The sequence below is a fragment of the Thamnophis sirtalis genome, unplaced genomic scaffold (assembly GCF_051295495.1).
Source record: "Thamnophis sirtalis isolate CommonGarterSnake01/CBP01778 unplaced genomic scaffold, rThaSir2_p1.2 scaffold_6, whole genome shotgun sequence".
NCBI lineage: Eukaryota > Metazoa > Chordata > Lepidosauria > Squamata > Natricidae > Thamnophis > Thamnophis sirtalis.
The window spans coordinates 23,819,573-23,840,308 of NW_028261386.1; the positions used below are offsets into that span (position 1 = coordinate 23,819,573).

A 20,736-nucleotide genomic window follows, 5' to 3' on the forward strand; every position below is an offset into this window, starting at 1 on the left:
TCCCAGAAGTCTTCAAATCCTTAATTTAAAACTCCAAATTTTAAATTAACTTTGGGAACAGGGAGATACTTTTTATACCATGTCAGTGCCTTTCACGGAGCCATAAAAGCTACAGACTCTTTGTGTCAGCATAACCATGGCTGTGCAAGCCCATATTCAACCACGTTTAATAATGTATGCCTTTTGTTGTAGACTGATGCTTCAAATATAATTACACCATTTTCACAATCGTTAAAGGGTTTATTGTAGCAGTTTAGCTTTATTTTCCAGAACTGCTTGAATTCAAACCAAGAATAAGTTTGAAGTAAACTTGGAACTACCTGAATAAAGACCCTGCTGAAATGATGAGAAAAATAAGGTTCTGCATTTAGGCAAGAAAAAACTAGATGGACAGGTATAGAATAAGTGGTACCTGGTTCGATAGTAGCAACTGTGAGAGGGATCTTGGAGTTCTAGTGGACAACCATTTAAATATGAGCCAGCAGTGTGCTGCAGTTGCCCCAAAAAAGCAGGTGCAGTTCTAGGCTGCATTAACGGATGGATAGAATCAAGATCACACAAAGTGTTAATATCACTATATAATATCTTGATAAGACTGCATTTGGAATATTGCATGCAGTTGCAATTGCCACAATATAAAAAAAGATGTTTAGTCTCTAGAAAGAGTGTAGAGAAGACCAACAAAGATGATTAGGGGACTGAAGGCTAAAACATGAAGAATTATTGCAGGGGTTGGATATATTTAGATTAATGAAAAGAAGGACTGAGGTGATATGATAGCAGTGTTCCAATATCTCAGGGGCTGCCACAAAGAAGAGGAAGTCAACCTATTTTCCAAATCCGAGGGCAGGACAAGAAGCAATGGGTGAAAACTAATCAAGGAGAGAAGCAACCTAGAACTAAGAGAAATGTCCTGACAGTTAGAACAATCAATCAGTGGAACCACTTGCCTCCAGAAGTTGTGAATTTTCCAGCACAGGAAGTTTTTAAGAAGAGATTTGGACAACCATTTGTCTGAATTGCTATAGGTTTTCTTGCTTGAGGAGGGGGTTGGACTAGAAGACCTTCAAGATCCCTTCAAATTCTGTTATTCTGTTATACATATAACTGATAAGTTATCCTGATGCGTTACCCACAGAGTTTCCAAAAGGGTTGTATCCAAATTGCATTAACAGTATGATTTGGGTTAAAATGTTTAGTTCTGTTGGTATAATATTACTGTTCCAAGGTTGCACAATTAACCTTGCTCTAACCAAATCTCCTGCATGCTGTACCACCCTATATTAGAAATTACGTGCAATTCTGTGGAAAACTGGTCAAAATCACCACCACATTTATTTAATGTGTTTTCTTAAATAATCATTTTGTTTAAATAAGTTGTTACTAGTTTTGTGAACGATGGGTAGCAGAAGCACCCAGTTATTGTATTATTTATGCATGGTGAAATCCATCTAATCTAGTAGATCATGCTATACAGGTTTTTAATTAATATGATCCAGCAAGAAAAAGAGCAAGAGAGGGATTTTTCGTTATACCTAGCATTTTCATATAGAACTGGAACAGTTTCCTGTATAAACCCAAGTATAGCCACTATTCATTACTGCAGATTCATTAACATAGATCAGTAAGTGTATGGTAACTGTCCACCATAGTTGCTGTAGCCATTAGATAGCAATAGCACTTATTTATATACCGCTATACAGTGCTTTATAGCCCTGTCTAAGCAGTTTACAGAGTCAGCCTATTGCCCCCCAACAATCTGAGTCCTCATTTTACCCACCTCGGAAGGATGGAAGGCTGAGTCAACCTTGAGCCTGGTGAGATTCAAACTGCCAAATTGCAGGCAGCCAGCAATCAGCAGAAGTAACCTGCAGTACTGCACTCTAACCACTGCACCACCGTGGCTCATGCACCATTGGTGCCTGTTTCACCTCCATATCTGAAGGTCCATAATCCTCCCTAGAGAATTGATTTCACATTATACTACAAATGATGCAGAATAACACTGCACTATGGAAACCATTAGTTGTCACATCCCAATGTATTCTCCTGGCAAAAGGAATTCCTAGAATTTTCTAGAGATAGAAAATCACCTCTGCCAAATCTTTTCTCAATTTTAAAGCTATTCCACTTTTATTTTGACCTAGCAAGTATCTCTTGGCAAGAGATATAGGCCATGTTCAGGAGGGATGACTGGATTTATTCTGCCCTATCGTTTGGACCAAGCATCAGGCTGCTGGTTCATCTCAAGATTAATAATGGAGTATTATAGTTTAACCAAACCCAGCAGCCCCCCTATTGTATTCTGACAGGTTTATTATAAATCAGGATTAAGCCTTTTCAGGCCCAGGATCACAAGCATTCCCCACCTCTATCTTCACAGCCTTAAAAGTTACCTCCAGTTACATCTGCTGAAAATCGGTGGCACAATTTTTGTTATCGAGACTGGAAAAACCTGACAATTTTACTGTGAGCCCAGTAAAGGCCTAAGATAAGTTTGACAAATCTACTGATAGCCTTAGTAAAATTTTCAACTATCAGAAGGTACCCATCCCTATTATACATGTACTCAGATTCGCTTCGTCGGGACTAGTACTCTCTGCGTTAGACAGGATCAAGTAGATGCGTAAGCAGCAAATGTTGGATTCTATGAAATGGATAGTGAAGTGCTGGAAGACAATAGCAATAGCACTTAGATGTATATATAGGAGCCGAGGTGGCGCAGTGGTTAGGGTGCAGTACAGCAGGGCACTTTAGCTGACTGTTATCTGCAGTTCAGCGGTTCAAATCTCACCGGCTGAAGGTTGACTCAGCCTTCCATCCTTCCGAGGTGGGTGAAATGAGGACCCGGACTGTGGGGGCGATATGCTGACTCAATTTGCTAAAAATCTGTAAACCTCTTAGAGAGGGCTGAAAGCCCTATGAAGCGGTATATAAGTCTAATAAATAGATAGATAGATAGATAGATAGATAGATAGATAGATAGATAGATAGATAGATAGATAGATAGATAGATAAATACTACTCCACAGTACTTTATAGTCCTCTCTGAGTAGTTTACAGAGTCAGCATATTGCCCCCAACAATCTGGATCCTCATTTTACCCACCTTGGAAGGATGGAAGCCTGAGTCAAACTTGGGCTGGTGAGAATCAAACTGCTGCCAGTTGGCAGAATTAGCCTACAATACAGCATTCTTATCACTCACCACACACACAATGCTCTCTGTGCCACATTAGGTCTTTGGGGTCTCTCAGTGTAGCAAAACTTTTGTCATGCCATATTTTTCAAGCTCACCTATCTATATACAAATGTTTTCCTACTACTCTTAAAGAAGGGTGTTGTGAAATAAATAGGCCTAATGTATATGGGTACAAAATGCTGAAAATATTATAATGGCTGTAGAAATGTTATCTTCCATTGATCACTTTTCTAAGATAGTCCAAAAAATACAGATTCAAAAGTGTCCTAGTTGGCATTGTGCATCACTTACCTGTTGGAGAAGACCTTGCTGTAGTTAAACACCTGAATCTTCAGCATCTCATTGACATCAATGCTGCTTGCGATGGGCCATCGGAATGTCTACAAAAATATTGGGAGACAACAAGAAGACAATTGGCATGCTAAGACACGTTCTTAGATATTCAAGATACTTATTTCTACCCTGAGCTTTCTCAGCACCATGTATGTGTTGCTCTTCTATAAAAATACAAATAAAATATATCATTTAGGGTTTACTATCTGGAATTACTATTAAATTAAATAGTAAAGTACTAATAAATCATTTAATTAAATTCTAATTAAATTTAAATCTAATTTAAATTCTAATTATCATAAGAAATGGCTCAAAAATTGAAGTAGCATTCAATGCATTAGGATTTCTTTTCTCCAAGAATGATCTCATAGGAATTCTTCGAAATAAAAAAAATAAAATGTTTGTGTTTGCCTAGAAGTCACACAATCATCAGAGATTTGTTTTGTTCCATTTATTTATTTATTTATTTATTTATTTATTTATTTATTTATTTATTTATTTATTATTTATTTATTTATTTAAGCATGAATTAGATAACAGATATGTATAAACATGATTATGAATACCTGAAATGTATATGAATACAAGGGGCTATTAGGACAGGGACAGTAGGCCCCTTGCAGACCGCTTAGGAATGGGGTGAGGTTGACAGTAGAAAGTCTAAGGTTAAAGTTTTGGGGATTTGGGAAAGAAACCATAGTGTCAGGTAGCGAATTTCAGGCATTGGCAATTCTGTTAGTGAAGTCGTATTTTCTGCAATCGAGTTTGGAGAGGTTTATCATAAATTTGTATCTATTGTGTGCTCGTGTGTTGTTGTGGTTGAAGCTGAAGTATTAATTGACAGGTAGGGCATTGCAGCAGATAATTTTATGTACTATGCTTAGGTCGGATCAAAGATGGCAGTTCTAAGTTGTCTAAGCCCAAAATTTCAAGTTTGGTGGCATAAAGTATTCTGTTGCGAGCAGAGGAGTTGAGGGCTCTTCTCGTGAAATATCTCAGAACTCGTTGAATTGTATTAATGTCTGATACGCAGTGAGGATTCCAGACAGATGAACTGTATTCAAGAATTGGTCTAGCAAAAGTTTTGTTGAGAAGAACCTTATGCTCGTTTGAATTGTCAACATTGCTGGACCTTTATCCTGAACCTGAGAAACTTCAATGGTATATAGATGAAGAATGTAAGAATCTGAATTGATCAAGGAGTTAGTTTTTAAATATCTTACTTTTTTACACATAGTTTTGTTAAGATGATAATTAGTCTAGTTTAATAGATGTTAACTGTTTTTGTTTGGTTGGTTGTTTAATTGTCACATACGTTAGAAACTTGTCTGTGGAATTCCTTAAAACATTTAATTTTCTGGTGGGCAAAAAGATGATAGATTACATGGGTTGTTTTTCAGCATGCCACACACTAACTGACAGTTTTCTTCACATACTCTACTTTCTACTCACAAGGCATTTCAGTTTCAGTGACAAGAAGGGCACTGTGCTGCTCCTTTTCAGCATGTAACTTTTACAAATACATTTTTGAACAGTCTTTTCAAGAGAAAATGCATGTTGTCAGTTAACAAATGAACAATATATAACAATTATAATTATTGCAGAAGAGACGGTTGAGGATTGTTAGTTGTCTTCAAATACCCAAAGAGCTGTCATACTGTAGACCAGTGTTTTTCAACCACTGTGCCGCGACACACTAGTGTGCCGTGACATAGTGTAAGGTGTGCCGTGGGAAAAACACCCGCCGGGTGTTTTTGCCTCGGGACATCTCTGTGTGTGTCCCGAAAGTTGCTTTCGGGACACAGGGATGCCTCTATTAAGTCCCTGCGGCCCCGCGTTTACTTTAAAAATGCGGGGACCGCCGGGAGGTAGCGCACGCAGGGACGTCACTGACGTCCCATGCGTGCGCCCATAGCAACAATCGCGGAGGATTCAAGAGAATTACTTTATATATAGTCAATATAGGCACAGAGTTAAATTTTTTTAACATTTTCTAATGGTGGTGTGCCTCGTGATTTTTTTCATGAAAAAAAGTGTGCCTTTGCACAAAAAAGGTTGAAAAACACTGCTGTAGACTTATTCTTGAACTTACTCTCATTTCCTCCAGAAGGTAAGACTAAAACTAATGGGATGAAATTTCAAGGCTGTAGATCAGATACTAGGAAGAACAGTAAGAGCTGTCAATTAGTAAAATAGTTACCTCATGGAACGATTTCCTTCGTTTTGCTGGAGGTTTTAAACAGAGACTGGAAAGTCCTCTATTAGACAGGGTGTAGTGAATCCTGCAGTGTGACAGGAATTGAACTTGGCGACCATTTTCAATTCTATGATTCTATATGACTCATAAATTTGAAGTAAATAAAATAGCCTGGATATCCTTTCCCGGCACGCAGGCTTAATCAGCTGCTTATATGGTTTGATTTATTATTAAGAGTTTTACAATATCTTTCTATTAAAAATGTCAATGGGGCTTTAAAGCAAATAATTAAAAGACAGCGAGGCTATAAACCAATAAATAAGCAAGGCTAAAAACAATGCCAGAAGCAATCACATCAGAATAAAGACACATCACAATGTAAGAGGTTGGGTGCTGTGAAGGCAATAGTATTGTGACCAGGTGCAACTTTCCAGGAAAGAGTTTTTATAAGCAGGATATAGAAGCCCTTAATTAATATTGACCTTGCTCAGATGATGAAGGTATCCAAAAGGCTTTCATATAATTCTGGCTCATCTTTCAGATCAAAAGAGTCCTTTTTACTCTCTGTCTGAATGATGGCTGGGAATGAGAGCACTATAATTCAATCAATTTGGCAGGACCTTGTTAGACACTGCTATCTACCTGAGTGTATGGCTAGGTGGGAGAAGATCAGTGGTGGGATTCAAACAAATTTACTACTGGTTCTGTGGGTGTCTCTTGGTGGGCATGGCAGGGGAGGGATACTGCAAAATCTCCATTCCCTCCCGATCAGCTGGGACTCAGGAGGCAGAGACTAGATGGGGGCGGGGCCAGTCAGAGGTGGTATTTACCGGTTGTCCAAACTACTCAAAATTTCTGCTACCGGTTCTCCAGAACTGGCCAGGACCTGCTGAATTCCACCTCTGGAGAAGACACTCATTTTGGAGAACAAGGATAACTGATAATCCTGTCAGAATACAATAGGGGGGCTGCTGGATTTGGTTAAACTATAATATTCCATTATTAATCTTGAGATGAGCCAGCAGCCTGATGCTGTCCAAACTATAGGGCAGAATAAATCCAGTCATCCTTCCTGAACATGGCCAACATCTCTTGCCAAGAGACATTTGCTAGGTCAAAATAAAAGTGGAATAGCTTTAAAATTGAGAAAAGAACTGATCGAGGGGTTCAAAAAGTAATGCCTACACGGCATTTCAGAACCCTGCAGAATGTGACAATCTTGTATTTTGATTATTTGTCATGAAGAAACTCTTTGTCCTTTCAGCCACCCTTTTATGAACTGTTTGCACTTTCTCTTTCATAACACAGGTATTTATTATGAGTGCATTGACTGTTAAATCACACTGGACAAAATACAAGGAGAGAGAGAGGGAGAGGGAGGGAGAGAGGGAGGGAGGGAGAGAGAGATCTAGATTTTGCTGTTTTGTTTAAAGGTAACAAATGGGAAAGTCTCGCAGCAGGTGGCAGCAGCTGGCCAACTTTGTCTGAACTTGGAAGCTAAACAAAATAATGCTTGGCTAATACTCAGAAAAATATCCAGCAGGAAATCTTAAGATTTCAGGCTGGCTGAGAAATCAAGAAAACATTCCAAAGAAAAACAATGTCAAACTACTTAACTATTTTTGTCTTTGAAGTCTTGTAGTGCAGCTCAACGATGGGGTTTTAAATGGAAAAAGACTTCACTCTGCCTGTATTTGGGAAAGCATCTGCTGGTTGAAGGAAATAAGCCAATAAAAATGTAGCACGTGCAAAAGGTTGGATTCATAGGATTTCAAGGAAAATCCAGGAAGACAAAAAGCATTTGAGATACTGTAGAGCCGGGACAAAGTTGGGCAGACTAATGATCTTGAACTGGGCGAAAGCAAGTTCTTACATTCCAGGATATGTAAGATTCATGCATCTAATCATTGTATGAACATGTTTGGCAAAGTCTTGCTAGTCATTATCCTCATTAACTCATATATATTCGTAGATTTTCACGGGTGTAGTTATGCTGGTCTTGTTGTATTCGGGTCTTTTCCCATGTGTGATTTATTTCATATATATGTATGTATATGTATATGGCTCTGTGTGCATATGTGTGTACACCTCGGAGTGTGTGTTCTGTTAAGGTACAGCCTGTTGTGCCTTAAAATGGCTTCTACCGTAAAGCACAGTGGAGTTGCCGTGGTAATGGTTTCACAGTACTCCACAAGGGGGCTCCCTCTGGTAAGGGGGAAAATGCAACATTAGAAATTACATTTGGTCTGGACATTTTCAACAAGGCTTTGATTATTTTTGAGGACAAATGTTTCACTTCTGGGGGCACAGGGAAAACATTTGTAACTAATTTAATTTGTCACCAAAATCAGGGCTTTTCTGTCTAATATAGGATTAGGATAAATAAATACCAGGGCAAAGCTGGGTAATCACCTAGTAGAACCATAAAGTAAAAACCATCTATGGCTATTTGGGGTTGATTGGGGTATCTACAGGAGAGACTGGACATATTTTACTTTTCTTTGTATCCTTGCAATGCTCCTGGAGAAGGGATTGGGTGGAATTTGGTTTACATTTTATTTTTTCCCCATGTCAAACACTGTTTTTCTTTTACTCTGGCAGCTTACAAATAGGCCAAATAATTAAAAGTAAAGAGTCATTTTTAATATTTTCACAACACACAACTTGAATGAATGAATGAATGAATGTCAGCCTGGTGAGGTAGTCCAGATAGGAAGCATGCCAAATGAACTAATATTACATTATTATAGGGTTACATTTACAGAATTTTGCAAACCTGAAAGCATATTTCTCCCCCATTGCCTTTACAGCCCAGGAAATTATACAGCGGATCCCTTCTAAGACATTTGCCACATCCACTTTGCTTCTTCAGGCTAAACTACCTCTTTTCGCACAGTTCCCTGGCTGTGGCTCTTTTTTATCAAGATCATTTCCTTATACATTACAACGGGTGTGTTGGAGGGGAGGCCTGCCTAGAAAAGGTGCAGTAGAGTTACAGGAAGGAAGAGAAAAGAGAAGAAATAAAATAGCAAGAAGACAACAAAACAAAACTGAGAAGATGACACACTTTGGGACATAGTAAGCAGAAGCTGCAATGTATTCAAGGATTAACTTGAATCTCCTTTCCAGATGGTGCATACCAGAAAAACTGATGCTATTTTGCACTCTCTTAAGAGTGACAATTTCTTTCCCCAGCCTCAAAACATCTGGCTCTCAATGTTTTTTCATCCTAATTGGTGGTTAGCCTTTTTCATTCTCATAAGCACCACTCAAACCAGATTATACTCTCATGCTTCACTGTAACAGCCAAGTCAAGGCTGTCAAACAAATTGCTTCTACCAGCTGCAGCCTGTTGTTGTCACTGCAAATATTTGTTTGCAAGTCAAGCTATAATCCTGCTGTGAATACAAAGAAAGGTTAAAAGGAGAGCAAAACATTGCTTTGCCGTGTAGTAAAAAGTCTGAACTCTTCATTATGTCAATCTCAGTGAATTTATCCAGATTCAAGATCAATGGAATACTCTCAGCACATTGAGGAGTATTCTTTTCCCTTTGGAGCGAAAATGAGGATCAGACTCTAAATTCTACTTCTGAATTCAATTTATAAACTCATCAGGGAAAAATGCACGTGATTATATGCATATTCTTCCTGAATCAGAGAATATTATGCTCCATTTTTCCAGTATGCATACTTAAAGCCCGCTGTTTCTTAATATAATGTATACTATATTCTTTCACAAAACACACTTCTGTTAATGGTTTTTCAAATTGCAAACCAGTTCACTAGCTCAGGATTTTTCATTAGGCATGTGAATTCATTTTGTTTTATAATTTACTTATTTGATTTAAGCATATCCCACTTTTTCTTCACGAGCTCAGTGTCACGTTCCAAGTAATATGGCCATAATGAACAAAATTCCAATAGCAATAGCAGTTAGATTTATATACCGCTTCATAGGGCTTTCAGCCCTCTCTAAGTGGTTTACAGAGTGGTTTATATCGCCCCACAATCTGGATCCTCATTTTACCCACCGCCTTGAGCCGGTGAGATTTGAACCGCCGAACTGCAGATAGCAGTCAGCTGAAGTGGCCTGCAGTACAGCACTCTACCCACTGCGCCACCTTGGCTCCAAGACAGGAAGATTCCTCAAAGAATATTTTTAATGAACATATATTGGCACAGGCTGGTGAAAACCAACTCTGAGTATTCCTATGGTTTTCATCTAATTAAAAGTAAAAGTTTTCTCTCTTCTCCAAACAATCAGTCACATGGTCCAATCAAGGTGCCATTTGGTTGCCTGGTAACTTCACTCCTCCTCTCTCCTCCTACCTGTGGGAATGTCCTTGGTTCCTAGGAGAAAGTGTTTTGTTTTGGCTACAAAACTCCAGCTATTTCTATTTTCCCTCTCCCTATCCCTCAGCTCCAATGTGGCAACACTGAAGCAACACCGAAGCCTCGGTCAGGTCAGCTTTATGATTGACACTCAGATGACTTCCACAGGGATCTCCCTGCCCTTGTGACCATACTAACCATCGAAGTGGATTATGCTGAGAGAGAAGGACTAGTTCAAAAGTAAAAAACTGAACTTCCATAGCTAAGGGTGTACTTGAACCTGAGTCTCTCTATTCCTACTTTATCCATTATAGGCTAGACCTCCAGTTTACAACCATAATTGGGATCAGAATTTCTATTGCTAAACAAGGTGGCTATTAAGTGAGTTTTTACAACCTTTTTGCCCCAGTTGTTACGTGAGTGACTGCAGTTGTTAAGTGAATCATGTAGTCATTAAGTAAATCTGGCATCCTTCATTGATTTTATTCATGAGAAGCCACCTGAGAAAGTCGCAAATGGTTGCTAGGTGTCCAAATTTTGATCATGTGAACATGGGGTTGCTGCCGTGTGAAGATCAGTTGTAAGTCACTTTTTTTCAGCGCAATCATAACTTTGAATGGTTGTTAAATGGATGGTTGTAAGTTGAGGATTAACTGATTACTGTAGTAGCACTCTTTAGCCTAGCTGTAAGCTTCAGGTGAAACAAACTAAGTTCATTTATGCACATTTTTATCCACCACTTTTGGATCTTCACAGATCTTACAAGCAGAATTGCAACACTTTCTACCACCCTTCCCTTTTCCAAATAATTTCACCCCAAACCCCAATGTCTAAGTCTGAAACTGGAAAGATAACAAAAGACATTGGTAAGAATTACATGTTAACAAATACAGTTGCCCAGAACTGATCACCATAGTCTTTTCCAACCTATTCACATTCAATTGTGTTTGATTGTACTTCCCTAATCCATAGGCAGCATGGGAAGTGAAATCTAACAATCTACAAGACATTGACTGGGGTTACTTTAAAACATTGTTATTTTTAACACTGAGGAATGAGAAGTGATTTCATTTGCAATGTAATTCACCCATTGTGCTAAGTCATGGTTTATGTAACTTGTTTTATTGAATAAATCTCAGTTGGTTAAGTTTGTATCACATAGTCATAAGGCCACTGCTTACTAGCTTTGATGGTGGATTCATAATGACCAAACCATATTATAGATTAATGCTGTTTGTGAATCCAGGCATTATAAGCTTTAATTCCTTCGCCAGTATCAAGGAAGGCCATAAATCATTAAAGAAACAAAAAAGCAATGATAACTTGAAAATAAAATCAGTTTGCTTTATATACACACTAGCTGATAACCTGGCATTGCCCAGGTATTTATTTATCCTAATCCTGTATTAGACAGGAAAAGCCCTGATTTTGGCTCCCTTACCAGAGGGAGCCCCCTTGTGGAGTACTGTGAAGCCATTACCATGAAAACTCAACTGTGCTGAACAGTAGAAGCCATTTTATAGCAGTACCGTAGAAACCATTTTAAGGCACAACAGGCTGTACCTTTACAGAACACAAACCCCGAGGCATGTTAGGGGTATCTTACCCCCATAGTATTTGTTTCCAGAGAATAAATCATCTGTGTTTCAAATTTGGTTGAAATTGCTCGAAGCGTTCCAGAGTTATGCTGGAACATACACACACAAAGCCATTTTTATATATATAGAAAAAATGAACAGTGATAAAAATATTCATTATAGTACGCCCTTATTTTGTTTTTAAGCTTGTCCTGGCTCTCGTAACAGAAAGCATGGCATCTTAATATTGCGCTAATACTAAAATGAAATAGCTTGGGTGATAACTATCAAAAGAACATTGAGATTGAATGCTTGCAAATAACAGAGGTTTCAGTTGATTGCTAAGTTAGGCTGTCTGACAATTAAACATCTTAACTAGCAAAGAGGCTTTGGATGAGAGGATTGTATGTATAAATATTATAAGAAAAAGTAAAGATTAAATTCCTGCATCAAGATAATCTAAATTACTGGAGGGAGTGGGGTTGGGGGGGGGGGAGATTCACAGTTCTTCTGTAACAAAGCAAATAATGTACTGTATAAGAAATAGAGTGTTGGTTTCCATGGCTATTTATTGGTGAAATGATGCTATTTATATAACAGAATGTATTTTACTAAAATCTGGAATCTGCTAAATAGTTTCCAGCATGGAGAGGCAGAGAAATAAAAACCTAACAGCAGCTGTACAAGGCCAAGGGTTGGTATTTGATTAATAATATGCTTTCTATGTTGGTAGAATTATCAACTATAGTCTTAGCTGATTAATTTGGTAGTTGCACTTTTAATAAATTCAGCATGTAGCAACATTACTCTTTTCAAGGCAAATAGTCTGCTTTGACAACCAGAACGGCATCTAAAATATTACAGCATATTTGTTTGAAGTTTAATAGCATAACAGTACGATTACTTGCTTGCTCCTTGTCATTCAGGATACTGCTTATAAGCACTATGTGCTTAGAGCTCAAAGCATTGTTAGAGACCCCCCCACACTCACTTCATGGTCTGCTTCTGTTGCTCCCCTCTGGGAGGTTTCAAAGTATTTCTAGCAGGACTTCCAGATTCTGTAACAGCTTCCTTCCCTATGCCATCCATCTGGTAAACTTGCAAGATTTGTTTCTCTTGCCATGTACATGTATACATCCAAACTAGACTGTGTTGTTTCTCCGTGTCATATAATGTGTGTGAGTGTGTGTGTGTGTGTGTGTGTGTGTGTGTGTGCATAATTTTGTATTTACTTATTTACTTATTTTGTCATGTTTATGTAGTGTATATTGGAGATGGAGACCCTTTGAGAGCTGTATGCAATGAAATTTCATTTTTTAATTTATGCCGATTAGTGTACATTCAAAGTGAGAATAAAGTTATTCTAAGACAAAGTCAAAGTTAACTCTCTGTATATCTCAAATTAATATGACTCAGGAAACTATCTCTGGCAAAAAACCCCCGAGAGAAAACAATTAATTATGTGAACTATTTTTGCATTCGTTTGCAAATGAGAGGATTATTCTAATTCTAGAGCAGGGGTGTCGAACTCAAGGCCCATGGGGCAGATCTGGCTGGTGGGGTACTTAGATCTGGCCCTTGGGGCCACCCTGGAAATAGCAAAGGACCGGCTCATGTGTCTCTGCCAGCAAAAACAGAACTCGGGAGGCCCATGTATAGCTCTCCCGGGCTCCGTTTTCATTGGCAGAGAGTTGCAGGAGGATCCCCCCAGCCCCATCCGGGCCACCACAGGTGCCCCCTGACACAAATTGGCCATGCCCACCTGGCCATGTCCATCTGGCTCCCTGAGGTCAAACACAACCCTGATGCAGCCCTCAATGAAATCAAGTTTGACACCCCTGTTGTAGAGATTTGTAAAAACAGCTTTGTTGCTTAACAAAGATTTTTAAAAAAATATTTAAATAAAATGGTGAGTGTTAACATGCTTGTTTCTTCATATAGCTGAAGGAGTCTGATATCTAACTTTGGGATTTTGGAACACATTTACTTGTAAGAAATAGTTTAACCGTCAGTTTAAAAATAGATACAAGGATATCTAAAAGCTGACTGTCTGTATTTTTACTGCTATTATTCCCCCAAATCTGATATGATTCATTTGTAATATGAATTCAGTCATGGGGGCTGGGGCTGCATCTCTTATATATCCCCCCCTCTCTCTCTGCAAGGGCCATATCATTTTTCTCAGAGCATCTGCTAAATGTGCAAACTGCATGTTGTTAAGTGAGAAAATGGATGAACTGATCTGGCTCAGTTACAACCTTTCTTTTTGCTGCTTTTTCGTAAGCGCAGTCAAATAAAAAGAAGCTGAATCTCTGTTGTTCTCATGAGTCCAAACTACAAAGTTCAATACCCTTTGGCTGAAAACTAATTTTCCCCTTTCAAGTATTTCTGGCAGATCTAAATGTTAAAGAAATACTGTGAATATCAAAAGAGGTGGCAGCTTCTAACCTTGGCTGACCGTGGAAAAGCTAAGCGCAGTTAGTTTTGGGTGGAAGAGGACTAGAAATTTCAGTACTGAAAAAATGGAAAACAAAACGATTTTTTTTAAAAAAAAAACCTTCCATGGAAGGTGACAATTGAAAATCATTTCTGGACCATTGCCAAAAAAACAATATGAATATATCCAGGCAATCACTAGAAATTGAGTTAATGTTGAGAGAGTTTTAAGTTTTAATGGAACAATAGAATAGAATAGAATAGAATTGAATTGAATTCTTTATTAGCCAAGTGTGATTGGACACACAAGGAATTTGTCTTTGGTGCATATGCTCTCTCAGTGTACATAAAGAAAAATAAAATACAATACATTCATCAAGAATCCTAAGATACAACACTTAGTGATCGTCATAGGTTACTAATAAGCAATCAAATCATACTAGGAAACAAATAAAACAATATAAATTTTAAAGATACAAGCAACATGGTTATAGTCATAAGTGGGAAGAGATATGTACTAGGAAGGAAGAGAAGAGTAATAGCAATTATTAGTAGGTAATTTGACAGTGTTGCCGGGATTAGTTGTTTAGCAGAGTGATGGCATTTGGGAAAAAACTGTCCTTGTTTCTAGTTGTTCTGGTGTGCAGTGGCCTGTAGCATAGTTTTGAGAGTAGGAGTTGAAACAATTTATGTCCAGGATGTGAGGGGTCTCTAGATATTTTCACGGCCCTTTTTTTCTTTTGACTTGTGCAGAGCCGAGGTGGCGCAGTGGTTAGGGTGCAGTACTGTAGGCCACTTCAGCTGACTGTTATCTGCAGTTCAGCGGTTCTAATCTCACCGGCTCAAGGTTGACTCAGCCTTCCATCCTTCCGAGGTGGGTGAAATGAGGACCCAGACTGTGGGGGCAATATGCTGACTCTGTAAACCGCTTAGAGAGGGCTGAAAGCCCTATGAAGCGGTCTATGTCTAACTGCTATTGCTATAGTATACAGGTCCTCAATGGAAGGCAGATTGGTAGCAATTATTTTTTTCTGCAGTTCTAATTATCCGTTGAAGTCTGTGTCTGTCTTGTTGCAGAGCCAAACCAGACAGTTATAGAGGTGCAGATGACACACTCAATAATTCCTCTGTAGAACAACTACTACCCTCCAATTATGGTGCTATATGAGAAGAATGGAAAATGGAAAACGTGTTTCTAACAATTGAGATTGAAATGCCTCTTATCTACAGAAAAAACACAGAAACACTGAGAGGTGCTTCCCTCCCAAAAAATTTTGGAGAGGGAAGCACATGATGCAAGACAGGCAGCACTAGTTCACATACAGCCAGCATCATGATTTCCCATTTGGAAAGTACATGCTGGTGGAAGGGTGGATCAAGGTTTCCCTGACTGTGTCTATATTTTCCTGGGTCAATGACTTATGTTCCAGTACTGTAATTGTGCCTTTCCTACCTCTAAATGTCAATGCTGTTTTTTTAGACATTATGCCATCAGAATTTAGCAGCTGAACTGGAAAGGACCCCAGGTTCTCAAATTCTGCTTTCATGGAGCTACAGTACAGTACATGTATTTTACACTACTATCAAATATACGGTACTTTTAAAAAGATGAATGTTTGTAAAAGAATTAGCCTGATGATCATGAATATTGGGGGAAATATTCTGAGTGGGACAAATAAGACTAAAATAAAAGACCACAATTTCTGGAATTCTTCTTCAGTTTTTTTTTAAAGAATATTCTTCATACTTAACCAGACAAAATACTGACAAATGCTTAAACCACTTACTGTCTTCGTAGCAGTGAAAAGCTGTGAGAACAAAGGGCTGCCTTATTGTCATATATTCACTCTATACTGGAGAAAATGCTGCTGTATTCTCAAACAAGTATAGCATTCTGGGTGCATTAGCAGAGTTGTGTTTCTGATTTAATAGCTCTATTGTCTTCATTAAGAGAAAAGAAAGAAGAAAAGTAGGAAAATCATGAACTGACTGCGAAGGAAGGCAATGACATCTAAATAACCTTTAAAACAGGCCTATTCAAACTGCAACCTGCAGGGTGCATGCAGCCCTATACTGCTAGTGATGCAGCCCCCAAGGTTATAAACTCTTAACATTATTCTGTGATTATGAAAGGGCTGCGGTGGGGCAGTGGTTATAGTACAGTACTTCAGGCTACTTCTTTTTTTAAATATTTTTTTATTTTTAATTTAAAACAAACACAACATCTTTCTTTACATGCTGTAGAAAGTGTATCAGTTGGTTACAAAAAGACTTTCGTGCATCTCTTCCACAGTCAACAAACATAATTCATATTAACTCAAGCATTTTAACTCAAATATTTATACATGTCACCATCATCATATCTCCATTTTCATTTGACTATAATTGTTTAAGTGTCCTTCATCATAAAATATACCAAAATTTAATACATAACCACATACTGGCCTTTCAATTACTATTTCTAAAATCCTCCACTAACACTAAATCCTTATGTCCTATTCTAGCTAAACATCCATAATATATAATAACAAAGTTTTCTAATCCTCCTTTCCAAATCACTGTTTAAAATTTACATCCAGTTTCCTTATATTATACCCATATCTATATATACATTGTTATTATTATCCCTCCTTTATTTGACTATATCCTGTATCATAACATTTTCCCCTTAATAATCAAAACTTTAACTGTATCTAAATTGGTTCCCTTTTTTTAAAATTAACCTTTATATATAATCCAAAGGGATTTCTAATCTTCCTTACATGGGTACCATTCAATATTCATATCCAATTACACTCATCATAACACTACACATTGTATACATTAGTAACATTATCAATTATTTATTTAAACTATATCCATTGTAAATAAATTTCACTAAGTTTAACTAGTTTTAAATTATATTCTTCCATCTATCAACCTGTATCCTTCCAATAGCAAAACAGTCTCATATCTTCTGCCATTTGTGGTTCCAGTCCTCTAATTATCTTCTTGATCAGCTTTGTATACTTCCTCTTAGCAACTCCTTGCTTATAAGATCTCTCATATAATCTTGATGCCCTCTTTCTGTTTCCTTATTCAGCTTATCTTTGATTGTCAGCAGTGTTATCAATGCTTTTGCTAATAGAATTTCTCTCTTTAAATCCATAGATTCTTTGGTTTTTTTCTTCTTCTGTATCTTGCCCTCTGGAATAAATTTCCTCTCCATTTAATTCCTCTTTCAGTATTCCATTCTTTCCATTTTCAGAGACAAACCAATCACCAGAAATATCAGCAGGTTTAATCTCTTTATATTCATTTTCCACTTCGATTTTTTGAGTTTTAACTACCACATTTTGCATTTGATAAACAGCCTCAACTTCATCATATTTTGCTGCTATATGCTCTAAGTCTTCCAGCTTCTTCTCTATCCTCTCATATGTATTTGATAATTTCTGTATTTCTGAAAATATATTTTGCAAGCTCAAGATTTCTGTTTGCTTTTGAAATTGTGCCATTCTCTCCAGCTAACAAACACAGCTGCTCTAGCATGAAAGGTTAAAAAAACATTAATTAAAATTAAACCTTCGGGACGGTTTAGGTCTGATTGGACCACCCAGCGGCAAAAGTATCGACATCCGTGTTGTTGCGACCTTGGATCCTCCTCCACTTCAGTCTACTTCTGTTGACTGCAGCTGCCTGCAATTTGGCAGTTCAAATCTCACCAGGCTCAAGGTTGACTCAGCCTTCCATCCATCTGAGGTCAGTGCTAACATTGTCAGAGTGTAAAAACTACTATTAAAGAGATATCTGCCTTTATACACTATTAATCAATTTGGCCATTGCGTACATGATAGGCCCATCCACCCATTTCCCACCTGTAATTAGCTTTGCCATTTTTACATCAGGCATGTTAAACAATGGAGCTCCAATTCCCATGAACCTATCTCTGTAAAAAAACACCTGCATGCTTAATGTGTTGAACAACAACTCCCACCATCCCCAACTGTAGTTCTGCCTCAGAGTGTTGGAAAGACTGAGTATGCATCTACAGCTTGCTTCAATAGCTTTGGTAAACAATGATGACATTCATCAACAACATCAGAAATAAAGTAGGAGTGTTATACTTCAGGAAAAAAAGGAATCCTATCTAGTTTTCCCAAGGGACTGGGGCAGCTTTCAGAAGCAATTACATTTCTTTTGAAGCCATTTACAAGTTCTTCAGAAGTTCTTCTAAAGATACAACATGCAGAAGCTTCCATTTTCAGCAACATGCATTAAATGTGATACGAGAAATAATTACACCATTAACTCGGATGCTTCCATCAAATTCAGTGTAAGAATCTGCAATCAATCAGCCTGGCAAAAACCTATCAGAAGAAAACTGAAATTTTCTCCATGAATGTAATGCTTGTAATGAAGGTCATCTGAAGCTAAGTGCCCCCTGTGGAATCATTACATACAATTATTATATAAACACACAGAGAAGTGGAGGGGAGCAGAAGTGAGTTTCAAACATCTATATATTTCTAATTTATTTAGCATTTCTGTATAATGTAAAAGTCTAGATAAAAGGCATACCACAGAACAAAGATACGTAAATATTATATATTGGGAGACATTATTCTCCAATTGTAGGAAAATGTGCATTTTTAGTCAAATCAGCATGGCTTCTATGCGGAAATCAAATCCACAGAAAATCCCAAATGATCTATTATCCGTGTGCCTTATTTTATGTTCTCCACCATGAGAAAGTGTGGTTATGGTTTCTTGATTATAACTTGGTAGAACCAAATCAAATAGCTCTGAAGATTAGCTCCATTCAAATTCAAATTCAAATTTAATGATCCCGAAGGACTCCGGGCGGCTTACAGAAATACATCAAAGATAAAAATTAAAAAAAAGATAAGAAAAGCAGATTAAAAAACACTTCATGCACTCAATCTAGGCGGGGCTGGACCTCATTCCTGAGGTCAACAGCCCCAGGCCTGCCGGAATAGCCAGGTTTTAGTAGCTTTCGGAAGGCCGAGAGAGTGGGAAGGGTCCGGATCTCTGGGGGTAGATCATTCCATAGGGTCGGAGCAGCTACAGAGAAGGCCCTTCCCCGAGGAGTCGCCAGATGACATTGTCTTCTATTCTATACATCAGGATTTGGACTTTCATAATAAATGATGATACCATACAGTATAATCCTTCTGCTTGTCAGGAATACCAGAAATGACAATAGATGGACCCTCTTAGCCCAAAATCATACCTATCCAACAATACCCAATCTCTTAGTTGGCTATTGTTTATTTTTCTTAGCAATATGAACCAATTCTGTTTAAATATTTATTTCACACTGACTGGGTAGTCTAAGAATCCTATAAACCTCTAGCCCACCTTTTTAGATGCCAGTCATGGGATGCAACAAGTATCCTAACCTTCTGTGGATTAGGCACATATTTTTATATTTTTTACATATAGCTTTTTAAATACTGTCTTTGTATGTATTGTGTGCTGCCCAGTTACATACTTAAGATGGGTGACTGTTGTGGCCCAGCAGGAGCTGTTGGACCTGCCACCAGACTCTGACAGCGAGGGGCCCTATGAATCAGCTCTGGAGGATGTGGAGGACCCTGGACAGGGTTCCGACTCGGAGCAGGGTGCAGAGAGGCTGGTTGGCCACCAGGAGGCGCCTGAGCCTTGGACCAGTGGGGAGGAGACAAGGGAGTGTGATCCTGACGTCAGCAGTGAGTTGTTCATGGATGCACCGGAGAGCTAATAGGCGTAAGGAACAGTTGTGCAGTTACAGGAGGTAATTGCACTCAACTGTTGGTAATTAGGCTCCTCTCCAGACTATAAAAGGAATGCTGGTGCACACGCCTCTTTTGCAGAAATCAATGCATTGACGAATGTTGGAGAACAGTATTGTGAGCCTGGCAGGCTGGATTGCTGCCATGGCTTATCTGTGTTGGATTGCTGCCAAGGCTTATCTGTGCCGGTTTGCTGCCAAGGACCTGTCTGCCTGTTAATACATTCCGTAAAGTATCTTTGACTCGGAGTGTGTTGGTGTGGGACAAGGAGGGTCAGAACAGGTGACTATAGATGTTTTCTAAATAACTATTGTTTTGATTACCAGGGTTCAAGTTTTAGCTGGCATACCAAACAATTAAAGTGGCGACATACTTTCTGGTTATTTTCTGACTCTTCTGAACTCTCTCATATTCCCAACTCTGCAAATATTTGATTACTGCTGGAATGGGGGGGGGAGGAGAATCATCATATTCAACAATCTCATATTTCCACAACATCTACAGTGTCACCTAATGGTTCCCAAGAATTCCCAAGGTACATTGCTCAGGCCAGAATTCAGCAATGGGTCTCCTCCCCCTGAATGACATTGTTTTTTAATCCGATTTTTGATATGATGTAGCAGTACTACTGGTAGTAGTACTTGGTGGTACTAGTATATTGGTACTCAGTGATCAGTATGTTCTAGGATTTGAGTAATAGACTCATTCCGGGATAAATACCAAAGAACTTTATTAAGCATAACTTAAGAAAGCTACGGAATAAATGCACACATGTCTCTCCTACTTGTCCAGACCCTTTAAGTCAGGGGTATCAAAAGGCCCGTGGGCTGGATCCAGCCCACAGGGTGCTTAAATCTGGCCTGCAGGCTAGGCCTGGAAATAGCAA

The 20,736-nt window shown here is 38.4% G+C and overlaps 1 protein-coding gene across 5 annotated transcripts in view; it reads right to left on the reverse strand.

The window, feature by feature from the left end:
* The window catches only part of OTOF (otoferlin), a 182,055-nt gene that overhangs the window by 127,871 nt on the left and 33,448 nt on the right, over positions 1 to 20,736 (reverse strand). For all 5 annotated transcript variants that reach the window (XM_087717423.1, XM_087717420.1, XM_087717421.1 and 2 more), the window contains exon 3: positions 3,493 to 3,581. In XM_087717423.1, coding sequence (XP_087573549.1) covers positions 3,493 to 3,581 — 89 coding nt within the window. The remainder of the gene's footprint in view (positions 1 to 3,492; positions 3,582 to 20,736) is intronic.